This window comes from Euleptes europaea, chromosome 18 (assembly GCF_029931775.1).
Source record: "Euleptes europaea isolate rEulEur1 chromosome 18, rEulEur1.hap1, whole genome shotgun sequence".
Lineage (NCBI taxonomy): Eukaryota > Metazoa > Chordata > Lepidosauria > Squamata > Sphaerodactylidae > Euleptes > Euleptes europaea.
In genome coordinates, this window is record NC_079329.1 from 35,711,430 (window position 1) to 35,724,880 (window position 13,451).

Sequence of the window (13,451 nt, forward strand, 5' to 3'; positions counted from 1 at the left end):
CAGAACCAACGGGTTGAAATTAAATCAAAAGAGTTTCCATCTAGACATTAGGAAGAATTTTCTAACAGTTAGAGCGGTTCCTCAGTGGAACAGGCTTCCTTGGGAGGTGGTGAGCTCTCCTTCCCCGGAGGCTTTTAAGAGGAGGTTAGATGGCCATCTGTCAGCAATGCTGATTCCATGACCTAGGCAGATGATGAGAGAGACGGCATCTTGGCCATCTTCTGTGCATGGAGGAGGGCTCATTGGGGGTGTGGTAGGGGAGGCAGTTGTGAATTTCCTGCATTGTGCAGGGGGTTGGACTAGGTGACCCTGGTGGTCCCTTCCAACTCTATGATTCTATGATTCAAGGACAGTTTCTCAGGCTGCCTGATTTCTATGCTCACTCTCCCTCTTCCCCTCAGTTCATACCTTTATCTTTCTCACATGCAGTCTGCTATGGCTTGGGGATGGATTTCCTGAAAGGAGTCCGGGCTGTCAACGCCTCCAACATCAAGCACTTTGTCGGCTGCCCCAAGATCTTTGGCAGCTTAACCTTTCTGAAAGAGACCTTTCTAGGGTGAGTAACAGAAGGGTTTTTTTTTGTTTGTTTGTTTGCCTTGCTTTATGAGGAGAAAAGGCCATTGTAGTATCCCTGAGGATGGCACGTAGAGTGTAAAATGTTTTGGCAGCGCTAGTCTCAGTTGCAGAGAACCAAAGTAATCCATTACCACTTCAGTTACCAACAGTGCAGAACATTATGTAACAACATACTTGAAGGGCTGTTGTATTAAGGAGGGTGCCGAGTTGTTTTCGGTTGCCCCAGAAGGTTGGTCCAGAACCAACAGGTTGAAATTAAATCAAAAGAGTTTCCGTCTAGACATTAGGAAGAATTTTTTAACAGTTAGAGCGGTTCCTCAGTGGAACAGGTGTCCTCGGGAGGTGGTAAGCTCTCCTTCCCTGGAGGTTTTTAAGCAGAGGCTAGATGGCTGTCTGTCAGCCATGCTAATTCTATGACCTTAGGCAGATGATGAGAGGGAGGGCAGCTTGGCCATCTTCTGGGCATCGCATAGGGGTCACTGGGGGTGTGGTGGAGGAGGTAGTTGTGAATTTCCTGCATTGTGCAGGGGGTTGGACTAGATGATCCTGGTGGTCCCTTCCAACTCTATGATTCTGTGATTCTAGAGGCTTACAGGGCAAGTTATGTGTATGCACTGTTCATTTTTCACCACCACTTTCCCCTTTCCTTTCCATCCAGGGATCCTTCCACAAACACCCCGCCTCTGGCTCCGGAACAACTTCAAGTCTTTGAGAGCCTGAAGGATCTAACAGGTACATAAGAAGAACCCCACTCCCAGGTGAAGGGACTGCTGTATCGTTATGGGGGTAGCGTACTTTGTGAATCAGGGATCGTGTTTCTGAATCAAACACCCTGTCAGGCATGGCCTGAGAAAAGGATGTTGTGGTTTCTCCAGGTGCTGGCCAAGGCCTGCTCTAGCCCTGCAAACAACGTGTTTTGATTGGACTCTGTGGGAATGCCGGTAGAAGCCTACCTCCCTGACAGCTCCTGGGAGGGGGATTGCCATGGCATCCAGACCTACCCCGATTTGCCCTATGCTCTTCCATATATGCCCTGTACCGCGCTTGTAGTTTTCATTAGTGTCCATTTGATTCTTAGCTTCTGTTAACCTGTGGATTTTCCAATCAATCAACTTTCTTTGGACTACTCGTCTGTGGATGTCTGTTTATGGGATTATCATGGGACTAGAGCTTACATTTGGACACTAATCCTCCATCCATCCTTTATCCCTGGCTGGAGCCCTGGAGGGATCGCCGGGACCTCAGGTTTGAGCTAAGGACGTGCTCCCCGAGGGTGTTTTCCCTGGCTGGAGCCCTGGAGGGTTCGCCGGGAGGTCGGGTTAGAGCTTTGGGTCAGCTCCCCGAGGATTTTGATCTACTGCATGCCATCCTTGCGGAGGCACGACGGACTCAAGCCGAGTCCAACCGACTGACTGAGTTGGTCGTGGATCAGTGGCATCGGCTGGCGGCAGCGGCCCCCTGGGAGACGCGGGGCGCTGATCTCCACGCCCATAATGAACTTTGGTGGTTGGATGTTTTGCTAAAGGAGACCCAGTTGGCGCAAGAGGACGCAACTCTCTTAACCCAGCTGTTTGACGAGGTTGCAGTTCGCGGGGCGCAGCGGGAGCCGTCGGTCCCAATCCGAGGGTCCGTTTCCTCATTCCCAATGGCGGGAGCTGGGAGTGGGACTGGTCCGGACCTCAACCTGGGCAGCCGGGACGTGCATAACCTGGCCGCCAAGGCAGTGTTGTCCCTTATGAAATTACCGCCAGACCTGGCGTCGGAGGACGATGTGATTAAGGTGCTACATCCAGAGTTTGGTTCTTCCTCCATGGAGCTTGCCCGCAAGGTTTTACAGCTACTGGGCAAGTATGAGGAAATTCAGTTGCTACTGGAGCAAGCGGCCGTGCCACTGGTAGTGGCTGCAGTGGCGGCTCAGGCTGCCGCCTTGGAAGCAGCTCGGGCTCAGGCTGCTCAACAAAGGGTGGCGGAGCAACGTTTGGCTGAGGTGACTGCTGCTCAGAAAAAAGCCGCCCTGGAGCGGGTGGCCTTGGCATCCGGAGCGCGACCGAGAGGCGGTGGGGGGGCACTAGAATGGTCCTTGTTCTCCCCGGAACCCTGTCCGCCCCGGGATGTGGCCCGTCGACGGCGGCTCGTCTTCGCCTCTGACGTGCGGGACTATTATGAGGATGTGGAGCCTGACAAGGAGGACTCAGACAACTGGAATACAAACCTCCGTGTTAGCCAAGCCCGACGGACTGGGGGGGCTGAGGAGGAGATACACGTTTTGAAGTATCAAAACCCAGAATTACTGGAGCGTATGGCCCAAATGCAAGACCAAATGGATGTGCTAGTGCGCGAGTATGGACGCTTGCATCAGGCCCAAACCGTACCACCCCCCCCCCCCCCAGGGCAACAGCCAGTTCCTAGTCAGCAACTAATACCCGGACAGCAGCCGCAGCAGCCAGTTCCTGGGCAGCCACTAATACCTGGACAGCAACCGCAGCAGCCTCCTCGACAACCGCCACCAGCACTACCCCCAGGTCTGCCCGCTCAGCCAGGGGCCCCACTGCAACAGGTGGTACTGGTTGTACCTTGGCAGCAGCCCCGACTTCGTGTAACTTTTGACGGCTCAGCGGAGGCGCTGCCCTGCTTTCTACACCAAGTGGACAGTTATATGAGAGACCAGGGGCATGTGTTCCCCACGGAAGACAGCCGGGTAAGGTTCGTCTCTTCTCTTCTGACTGGGAGGGCTGCAGAGTGGATGATCCTGCAGTTTGATACCCGGGCCCGATCTGTCTGCTCGCTCAACTCATTTATGCGAGCGTTAAGACGACGTTTTGAGGACCCGTTCCAGGGGGAGAAAGCCAAGGCTGCCCTTTTGCAACTCCGGCAAGGATCTTCTTCGGTCAGGGAGTTTGCTGATGAGTTTCAACGACTCGCTAGTAAAATCGTCGATTGGACGGAGGCTACACGGGTGCATTACTTCCGAGAAGCCTTACACCCCGAGATTTTGAACTGGGCTTATATGCAACGGGATCCAGCCACCCTGGAGGAGTGGATCCTACTGGTGGAGGAAGTGGAAAGCCGCCGCCAGTTCATCTCTCTTGCCCGACGTCAGGCCAAGGAGGAGGGAGGCCAGAAAAATCCTCCCAAGGCCCCAGCTCCTGCCCTGCGGAGACCAGCTCAACCCTCGCAAGGCCGAGTGTCGCGGTTCCAAAGGGGAGCCTGCCTCGTTTGCGGTGCCATGGGTCACTTCGCTGCGGCCTGCCCTTTGCGTCCGGAGCAACTGGCTCCCACTCCCCAGCCGGGGGGGAAGACGCCTCGTGGGAAAGGACGCGCTTGGAGAAGAGGCGCCGCGACTGATCATAGCGTCGCTCCAGGACAGAGAGCGCCTCCAGCCCTTCACATTGAGGAGTCTGCAAGTGAGCCCATCTCCAGCGGACCCGCCGGGGTCCCGGATTACAATTGCCCCGGGAGGGGACAGCTCTGCTTCGTCAGAGGAAGGCAGCCACTGGGACCCTCCTGCTCTGAACTTGGAGTCTCCCCTGGATCAATCAAAAAACGGACTGGGTCTGCGGTGAACGGTTAACCTGTAGATTTTCCAATAAATCAACTTTCTTTGGACTACTCGTCTGTGGATGTCTGCTTATGGGATTATCATGGGACTAGAGCTTACACACCCCTAACTTTGTGTTTCTGTCCACAGGTTTCTTATTCATTGAATACTGGCCAGAAAACCTCACAGACTTAAGCCCCTTCCAGAACCTCCAGGTGATCCGGGGACGAGCACTCTATAAGTAAGTTTTCTCCCAGGAATTTTGCAGACGTAAAATCTCTGTTGTAGTACGGTCACTCCCAGTGCGATCCACAGGAATTGGTGGGCTTAGAGTGGAGTTTAGCAGGGTTCACCCTAGCTAGTATTTGGATGGGAGATGGCCAAGGAATACCAGGGGCGTGAAATGGAGGCAGGCAATGGAAAACCACCTCTGAATGTCTCCTGCCTTGAAAACTGCACCAGGGGGCACTGTAAGTCAGCTGTGACTTTGACGGCACTTTCCACCATCACCAGAGTAGAGTTGCACGGGATCGCTCTATACAAGACTGATTTAGACTCTGGCTTCTAGGAGCCCGTGGTGCAGAGTGTTAAGCTGCAGTCCTGCAGTCAAAAGCTCTTCTCACGACCTGAGTTCAATCCCGACAGAAGTTGGTTTCAGGTAGCTGGCTCAAGGTTGACTTAGCCTTCCATTCTTCTGAGGTTGGTAAAATGAGTACCCAGTTTGCTGGGGGTGAAGTGTAGACGACTGGGGAAGGCAATGGCAAACCACCCCGTAAACACAGTCTGCCTAGGAAACGTTGGGATGTGACGTCACCCCGTGGGTCAGTAATGACCCGATGCTTGCACAGGCGACTACCTTTACCTTTTTTTTTTAGGTTCTGGGTTCAGAAATGGTAATACATGTTGATATTGGTATGAATTGTTTTTATCCTGGTTTTCAGTAACATCGTAACACGCCTTGAGTCCTTATTGGAGAAGGGCAGATTAAAAATGCTGTAAATAAAGAGATAAATTAGAGAATCCGAATTTGAATCTTGTTTTAGGGAAGCCATTATCTCATCCTAAGTCCTATTCACCATCTGCCGTATAAATAAAATAGATATTCATACCTACCGTATAGGGTTGTTGTAATGGTTACAACACAATAATGGATGCAAATCATTTTCATTCTAATAATATGTAGCTGCATAAATGCTAACTATTCTTATGACCTCCTTCCTAGAGAGAGACTCCCTGTACTGTACTGAGAGCAAGCATCATTAGGTTAAGCTGTCTTCCCCTTTTGAGATCACAGATTTGCTGCAAACTCTGTACACTTCCTAGCATGTGTTGTAGGGTGCAGGGAAGCCAGATAGTTTGGGGAAGAAATGAAATCATTTACAGTGTATCTGTAATCCTTTTGACTTCGGCTGACTTAGGATGGGTATGACTCTCTTTAGGATAGTGCTGTTTTTTCTTTCTTTATTTTTTTCATCAATCACTGGCCTCCCAAACCCCCCTCCTTTTTTTCTTATGCAGACTGCTGGTGTTGAGGGGGCGCGTTGACTGGTCATCTCTGCTGTATTTATACGTTGGAATAAGTGCGCCAAAATGAGATTGCTATGGGGCAAATTTTTATTAAGAATGTGTTATTGGTGGAATAGGAGCCCCGTGGCACAGAGTGGTAAGCTGCAGTATTGCAGTCCAAAACTCTGCTCATGACCTGAGTTCGATCCCGACGGAAGTCGGTTTCAGGTAGCCGGCTCCAGGTTGACTCAGCCTTCCATCCTTCCGAGGTCGGTAAAATGAGGACCCAGCTTTCTGGGGGTAAAGGGAAGACGACTGGGGAAGGCACTGGCAAACCACCCCGTAAACAAAGCCTGCCTAGAAAATGTCGGGATGTGACATCACCCCATGGGTCAAGAATGACCCGGTGCTTGCACAGGGGACCTTTACCTTTACTTTTATTGGTGGAATAATGTTTTTAAATATGTTGTGCACCACCCTGAGCCTGTCTTTGCTGGGGAGGGTGGGATATAAATTTAATCAATAAATAAATCTACTTCATTTATACCTCACCTTTCTCCCCAGTGGGGACCCAAAGCAGCTTACGTAGCTCTCCACTCTTGGTCTGGGTTCAGGCAGGCACCTGAGGCAACAGGCAGCAAGTGTGGTCCAAGGCACAGTGCAGGGGCCAGCACCCAAGTAGTTAGGAGTTCAAGCACCCAACCAGAAAGGCAAATCCAGAAAGTACACGCCAGGTCACAGTCCAAGGTCAGGGGTAAATCCAAGCAACAAAGTCCAAATCCAGTCCAAGGGTCAATAACAGAGTTCTAAGGTGCAGCATACCAGCAGGTACACAAGAGTTGTGGATAAGAAGAAGAAGAGTTGGTTTTTATATGCCGACTCTCTACCTTTTAAGGAGAATCATACCGGCTTACAATTGCCTTCCCTTCCTCTCCCCACTCCATTTTGCATGCTGTTTCTCCCCTGCCAATTTTCCTCTCCACTTCTTTGTACTGTTACAGACCCTGTGATATGAAAGCCATTTATTCCCTTCAGCTGGTCTGCATTGCTTTTACCAGTTAAACACAATAAGGTTTTTCTGTACATATTCAGCATTCCTAGCTTTGTTTTGAGTTTGGAAGGTCTGTCCTCATCATTTAATGAGAGGAAAAAAACATTTCCTTTCTTATCTTGTGTGGAGCCCCGTGGCGCAGAGTGTTAAGCTGCAGTACTGCAGTCAAAAGCTCTGCTCACTATCTGAGTTCGATCCCAACGGAAGTTGGTTTCAGGTAGCCGGCTGAAGGTTGACTCAGCCTTCCATCCTTCCGAGGTCGGTAAAATGAGTACCCAGCTTGCTGGGGGTAAAGGGAAGATGACTGGGGAAGGCACTGGCAAACCACCCCGTAAACAAAGTCTGCCTTGGAAACGTCAGGATGTGATGTCACCCCATGGGTCAGGAATGACCCGGTGCTTGCACAGGGGACCTTTACCTTTTTCTTATCTTGTACTCTGTATTAACTGGGCTTTTGGCCAGGACAGTGTAAGGTATCTCCGAGAGCTAGGCTTTCTTTTTTTTTTTTTTTTTTTTTTTAATTTTTTTTTTATTATTAATTTTTTATTGAATTTTACAATACAAAAAAAGAAAAAAAGAAAAAAAAAGAAACAAGAAAAAAAATAGATATAAAAGGGTATTCACATAACGTATTGAATACATTTCGTTTTTTAATACATTCATCAAAAGAGAAATACCCTTTCCCCCCACCCACCAAAAGTGACCCATCACCATGACTTCCATAGAAGTGTCCGGTAGCTTTATTTATTGATTATCTAAATTCTAATATTGCTTAAAAAATAATTTTCTATAGCTCACTAAATAACAAAGTAAAATCCATTTTTGCCAACTTATCCCAATATGAGGTGGCCTTAAACCATGTTAGCTTAAATTCTTCCAAGTCATTTCCATGCAGAATTTCCGTTAATCTGGCCATCCTCATATATAACCACACTTTCTCTCTCCATTCTATAATTGAGGGTTTACTTGTTTGTTTCCATACTCTAGCTATCACAATCCTTGCAGCAGCAAAACTATATTGACAGATAATCCTATCCCGATCATGAATATCATTTGTGGGTATTCCCAGTAAACAAAATAATGGTTTTATTTTCACTTTACTATTAATCAAATTATTTGTTTCTTTTATTATTTTTTTCCAAAATTTTTTGATTTTTTTACAAGTCCACCAGAGAGCTAGGCTTTCTGCCAGTACATTACATCGACTCATAACAACACAGTTCTTAGTTTGTATCTCTAAACCGGCCGAAGTCAATACTAGACCTCACCTTACGCTTATTAAACCTTATGCTTATTACTTTTATTACACCAGACTTCAGGCTTACAATATCAGACCTTATGTTAAAGCTTACTGCACCGGATCTTAGGCATACAGCACCTTACCTTATGCTTATATTACAATACCACATGAACACATGAGGCTGCCTTCTACTGAATCAGGCCCTTGGTCCATCAAAGTTGTCTACTCAGACTGGCAGCGGCTCTCCAGGGTCTCAGGCTGAGGTCTTTCACATCACCTACTTACCTAGTCCCTTTAACTGGAGATGCCGGGGATTGAACCTGGGACCTTCTGCATGCCAAGCAGATGCTCCACCACTGAGCCACAGCCCCTCCACCAGATCAGACCCATGTCTTATAACAGAACATAAAGGTGACATGGTCAGCCTGAGATAAGGTGATAGTCTACCCTGTTTTATGATTTAGTTCCTGTTTTATGTTAGGTTCTAATGGAGTGTATGATTCTGATTCCACAGCCATATATATAGGCATAGAAACTATGATAGGCAAATTCCCTTATCTGTTGCGTTAGATAAGAGGATCTCGAACACAAATTGGTATGTATGGATTTTTAATGTCTTATATTTAGTAACAGGCATTTGAATCAGATCTTTAGAGTTTTGTATTTACTCAAACTGACTTAGGCTTAAGAAGTTTACTATGTACAGTGTACTTGTATTTTGTTACATTATTCTTAAGACTCATATATTATTCTGTTTCATATCTTTTTACAACTAATATATTCTTTTTGAAGCTTTTACAATAAAAAGAATTTTGTTCAAGTTCAAATAAGTTGTGTCCTGCCTATAGTAGGTGTTTAAGCTAAGTAAGATAAAATACCACTTCTTAGGGAGGGGTCCATTCTAGAAGCTTATTCACTGAATGGCATAGACCTCTTCAGTACTGGGGTGGACTGCGGCCCTTGAACTTACTGGGAAAGTTCACAGAGTCACTGGTGGCCAGAAGCGAGCTCAGCCAAGTGCCACAAGGGCCCCTTGGTTGGGATCCAGGTCACGGCAGGGATGAAAATGGATGTGGGCTCACCCTCTGCCCTTCGCTTGAAAGGAGAAAAGGATCTAAAGTTGCAATATCATCTGCTATGGATACCATAGAGCCAGTGTGGTGCAGTGGTTAAGAGCGGTGGTCTGGAGCGGTGGACTCTGATCTGATTCCCAACTGCTCCACATGAGCAGTGGAGGCTAATCTGGTGAACCGGGTTAGTTTCCCCGCTCCTACACATGAAGCCAGCTGGGTGACCTTGGGCTAGTCACAGTTCTCTTAGAGCTCTCTCAGCCCCACCTACCTCACAGGGTGTCTGTTGTGGGGAGGGGAAGGCGATTGTAAGCCGGTTTGAGTCTCCCTTAAGTGGTAGAGAAAGTTGGCATATAAAAACCAGTTCTTCTTTAAGGAAAAGAAGCCTCAGAATTTAGCTAGCAGGCCTGGAGGGTCGATGATGGGTATCTTTGGCACTGTAGCCCTTCGTGACTGAGATGTCCTCTTTTCTTCTTCTTCTTCTTTTTTTTTGCCAGTGGGGTGTACTCTCTGACTTTGCAAAACCTCTCCATCTCTTCGCTGGGCCTGCGTTCCCTGCACGAGATCAGCAGCGGGATGGTGCTTGTCCACCACAACCACAACCTCTGCTTCATCCAGAACGTGCCATGGGAAGACATCTTCAGAAACCCCCGACAAATGCTCTTCCACAACGACAACAAGCTGGCGGAACAGTGTGGTATGGCAGGGAGGGATCGGCTGCGCAAGCCCACAGCCGTTTTCTCAGACCCGGGACAGTCATTCTGACCCTGGCATTTTGGGTGGGGCAGGAGCAAAATTGCCAGTGTGTGAGAATTGTCGCCTGTGTGTAAGAGTGAGAGACCTCCGTGTGAGGCGTGAGGCTTCTTGCCCCCTCTTCGCTCTGCCCTCCACCTCTTTCAGACTCATGGCAAACCTTTGGCCAGTGCTGGTGGGAAGGCAGTGGAATGACTGTTTCTGTCCTGTATCTCTCTGCAGAGCTCCACGGCCAGACCTGCTTCTCCCTTTGCTCCAAAGGGCACTGCTGGGGACCCACAGCGACCCAGTGTGTATCGTGCAGTGGGTTTCTGCGTGGTGAGGAATGCGTGGAGAGCTGCAACGTTCTGGATGGGTATGTGAGAAGGGTGCTGGTGGGATTTGATTTTATCCCGGGAAGGTCTCTAGCTACTGGGCCAATGTCATTAAAAATAGTTCCAGTGACACCTTAAAGGACAACTGTTTTATTCTGGCATAAACTTATTGCAGGCTTCATTCCAGTTCGTCAGGTGCATGGAGTGTTATCCTCAGTCGGCAGATATATTTATATATGGGTGCTGAGAAAGCAGGTGAGGGGGCTAGTTCCCTTGGGGAGGGGCTGTGGCTCAGTGGAAGAGCCTCTGCTTTGCATGCAGAAGGTCCCAGGTTTGATTCCCAGCATCTCCAGTTAAAGGGACCAGGCGGTAGGTGATGTGAAAGACCTCTGCCTGAGACCCTGGAGAGTTGCTGCCGGCCTGAGCAGATAATACTGACTTTGATGGACCAAGGGTCTGATTCAGTATAAGGCAGCTTCATGTCAATCGCAGTCCTGCCTGGCTGGAAGACTAGTTAGGAGATGCTCGGCGCTACTCGATTCAGGTTCCTGTTCATCCCCCCTTTACAGGCTGAGTGCCCACATTGTCACAATGCCATAGGCACTGTGAGATTTGCGTGCCACATTGCCTAAGACGCTCACGCAAGGGCACTGCAAACAGTGAGCTAAACTGGAGACCCGCTCGCTTGGCAGAAGCATTCTACTGACACCCTCTTGGGCAGGGGTCCTTGACGAGGTGCCTGTGGGAGCCAAGGTGCCTGCAACACCTTTTTTTTTGTGCCCGCCAAATGCTTTTAGGAAGTGGGCGGGGCCAGGTAGGGTTTTGCCAAGCAAGGCTTCGATTGACTATTGCAGATTTGATTGGCTGTGCAGATTTTTTAAAGTTTTGCTTTGGGAGCTCAAGGATCTACACTGTGTCACTGAAATCAAGGTATGACAAACCTTGTGTGGCTGGCTCCTCCTCCTGCAGCAGCCATTTTGTGGCAGCCATTTTGTTGCTGCGCCCACCATGCCATGTCAGAATTCCAAATGGGCCTGCAGGCTCAAAAGGGTTGGGGACCCCTGCTCTTGGGTCCTGGGAAAACAGAATCAGCCTAAGATCAAAACGCTCCTTGGAGGAAAATCAACTACGTGCTAAGTTATTATTGAGCCACATGTTATCTGGGGAAGTTTTCAGGTCTCCCATCAGTTGGTTCCTTAAACCCTCGTAGCTGAGCAACTTCCACTCTGCTCACCCTGAGGAAGCTGTGTAAAAAAGAGATTATTCACCTTTTTTAATGTCTGCAAACTTGCTAGGATTTTAAAAAATGAAAGTTAATATTTCTGAGGCGTTGGTTTTGTCGCTACTTAGTGAATTCTGTGTTCTCATGGGGCTGTTTAGGATGCATGGAAATATCACATCACCACCTCTTCTTGTCTTGGTTAACTTCACCATGAATTTTAAAAAAATGCAATAAAATGCACAGACTGGATGAGATAGCTATTCTGTGGAGAGCCTGTCGCACCAGTACTTTGTGAAGATGAGAAACCGAGCGACTTCCTAAACTTTGGACTGATTTGCGACGCCTTCCCTTGCAGGGATAGCCGAGAACACGTCAATGGAACGCGGTGCCTTCTGTGCCACCTGGAATGCCTGCCCCAGAATGGGTCGGAGACCTGCTATGGATCGGTAAGGGTGGGGACTGTAATCAAACTAGGCCAGAGCATTCCAGGGCCACCTTCCTTAGAGCCATAAACCCGATCTATTTCTGTTGTGCATGCTCAAAGCAGTATGCATCCCTTCTCCCTGCAATCTTTCTATTTAGGTTCGAGCTCTGAAATCATCGGTCGTATGAGGAACTTTTTACTCTTCAAGCCAGTGAGGCTGTTGTGAGAGCTGAATTTTTTTTCTTATTGCACAGACTTGTGTTTTTGGATAGTATCATCCGTGCTTCTAAAAGCAAGGTTTTCAAAGCTTTCGGTGAACCTCTTCTACTTGGGCTAGGCTGCTGAGCAACCCTTTGGCACCAGCGTGGTATAGTGGTTAAGAGCGGTGGTTTGGAGCAGTGGGCTCAAACCGGGGTTGATTCCCCACTCCTCCACATGAGCAGGGAGGCTAGTCTGGAGAACCAGGTTGGTTTCCCCACTCCTACACACGAATCCAGCTGGGTGACCTTGGGCTGGTCACAGCTCTGTTTGAGCTTTCTCAGCCCCACCTACCTCACAGGGTGTCTGTTGTGGGGAAGGTGATTGTAAGCCGGTTTGAGTCTCCCTTAAGTGGTAGAGAAAGTCAGCATATAAAAACCAACTCTTCTTCTTCTTCTTCTACCTGTTGTGAACACCCTGAGCATCGCAAACATTCTGGGGCTTGGTAGGGTGATTGTTTTGCTCACACTGCCCAGTGACTTGGCCTGTTGGCCTCAAAGGCATCCTGCACACCCCAACATTCCCCTGGACTGGTGACCTTTTGTAAAGGGATGCTTAAAGTTCCTAGGAATAGTAGGGTTCCTTTCTCTCAACACAATTTGGAAAACTGCTGTTCTGTAGGGTGATTACTACAAAATCAGCTATGAATCCCGACATTGTCTATGTGGAAGAGGGTTAGTAGAGGTGTTGTCCTCCCCACACCCCCTTTTGTGCCACCTCTGTGAGAATATTAAGAAAGAATTCCTCAGGTCTGTTCTAAAATGGAGCACCCAGCTGGCCTGTCATACTTAAAACTGAGTTACTAGCAGTATGATCCTATATGGAGTTACTCCAGTCTAAGCTCAGTAGTTTCAGTGGGCTTAGGGTGGAGTAACTGCATAGTGTTGCTCTGTAAAAGTACCAGAAAGGAGTTGTCTGGAGATGAGCTGTAATTCTGGGGGATCCCCAAGTCCCACCTATACCTAATATACCCCTTGTGCACTTCCTGAGGGTCCTCTGTCCTTGGGAGCAACATTTCGGAGTGATCGGTTGGCTGCTGAGGGGCTGGGGGGAGAGGAAAGGTCTGTCCCAGCAGCAGGCCTTCCATCCATGGAAAATTTAGTCTGGGTCCAACTGAGAAACATCCTTCCTTCCTTCCTTTGTAGGAGGCAGAGCAGTGCGTGGCATGTGCCCACTATAAAGACGGCCTCTCTTGCGTGGAGCGTTGCCCCAGCGGCGTGAAAGTTGATGCCTCTTTTGTGCCCATATGGAAGTATCCTGATGAGGAGGGCATCTGTCAATTCTGCCCAGTCAACTGCACCCACTCGTGAGTTGGCAAGGAAGACAGGCAGGGGGAGGGGAGGAGGTGCAGGTGTTGGCAGCGTGGAGCGGTGGGAAGGGTGACGGAAGAGTTGTGAACAAGTGTGATGGACTAATAATAGCGGATGTAAGGTTCATGTTTGGTTGTTTATATGCTGCGGTCCCTTTAAGACTGAACCACGGGGCAGTCTGGCTAATGG

General features: G+C 48.8%; 1 protein-coding gene across 1 annotated transcript in view; it reads left to right on the forward strand.

The window, feature by feature from the left end:
* The window catches only part of ERBB2 (erb-b2 receptor tyrosine kinase 2), a 31,255-nt gene extending 17,993 nt beyond the window's left edge, over nt 1-13,262 (forward strand). The window contains exons 8-14 of the mRNA XM_056863052.1: nt 430-556; nt 1,235-1,308; nt 4,265-4,355; nt 9,479-9,678; nt 9,957-10,089; nt 11,626-11,716; nt 13,098-13,262. Coding sequence (XP_056719030.1) covers nt 430-556; nt 1,235-1,308; nt 4,265-4,355; nt 9,479-9,678; nt 9,957-10,089; nt 11,626-11,716; nt 13,098-13,262 — 881 coding nt within the window. The remainder of the gene's footprint in view (nt 1-429; nt 557-1,234; nt 1,309-4,264; nt 4,356-9,478; nt 9,679-9,956; nt 10,090-11,625; nt 11,717-13,097) is intronic.
* The last annotated feature ends 189 nt before the right edge of the window (nt 13,263-13,451 follow it).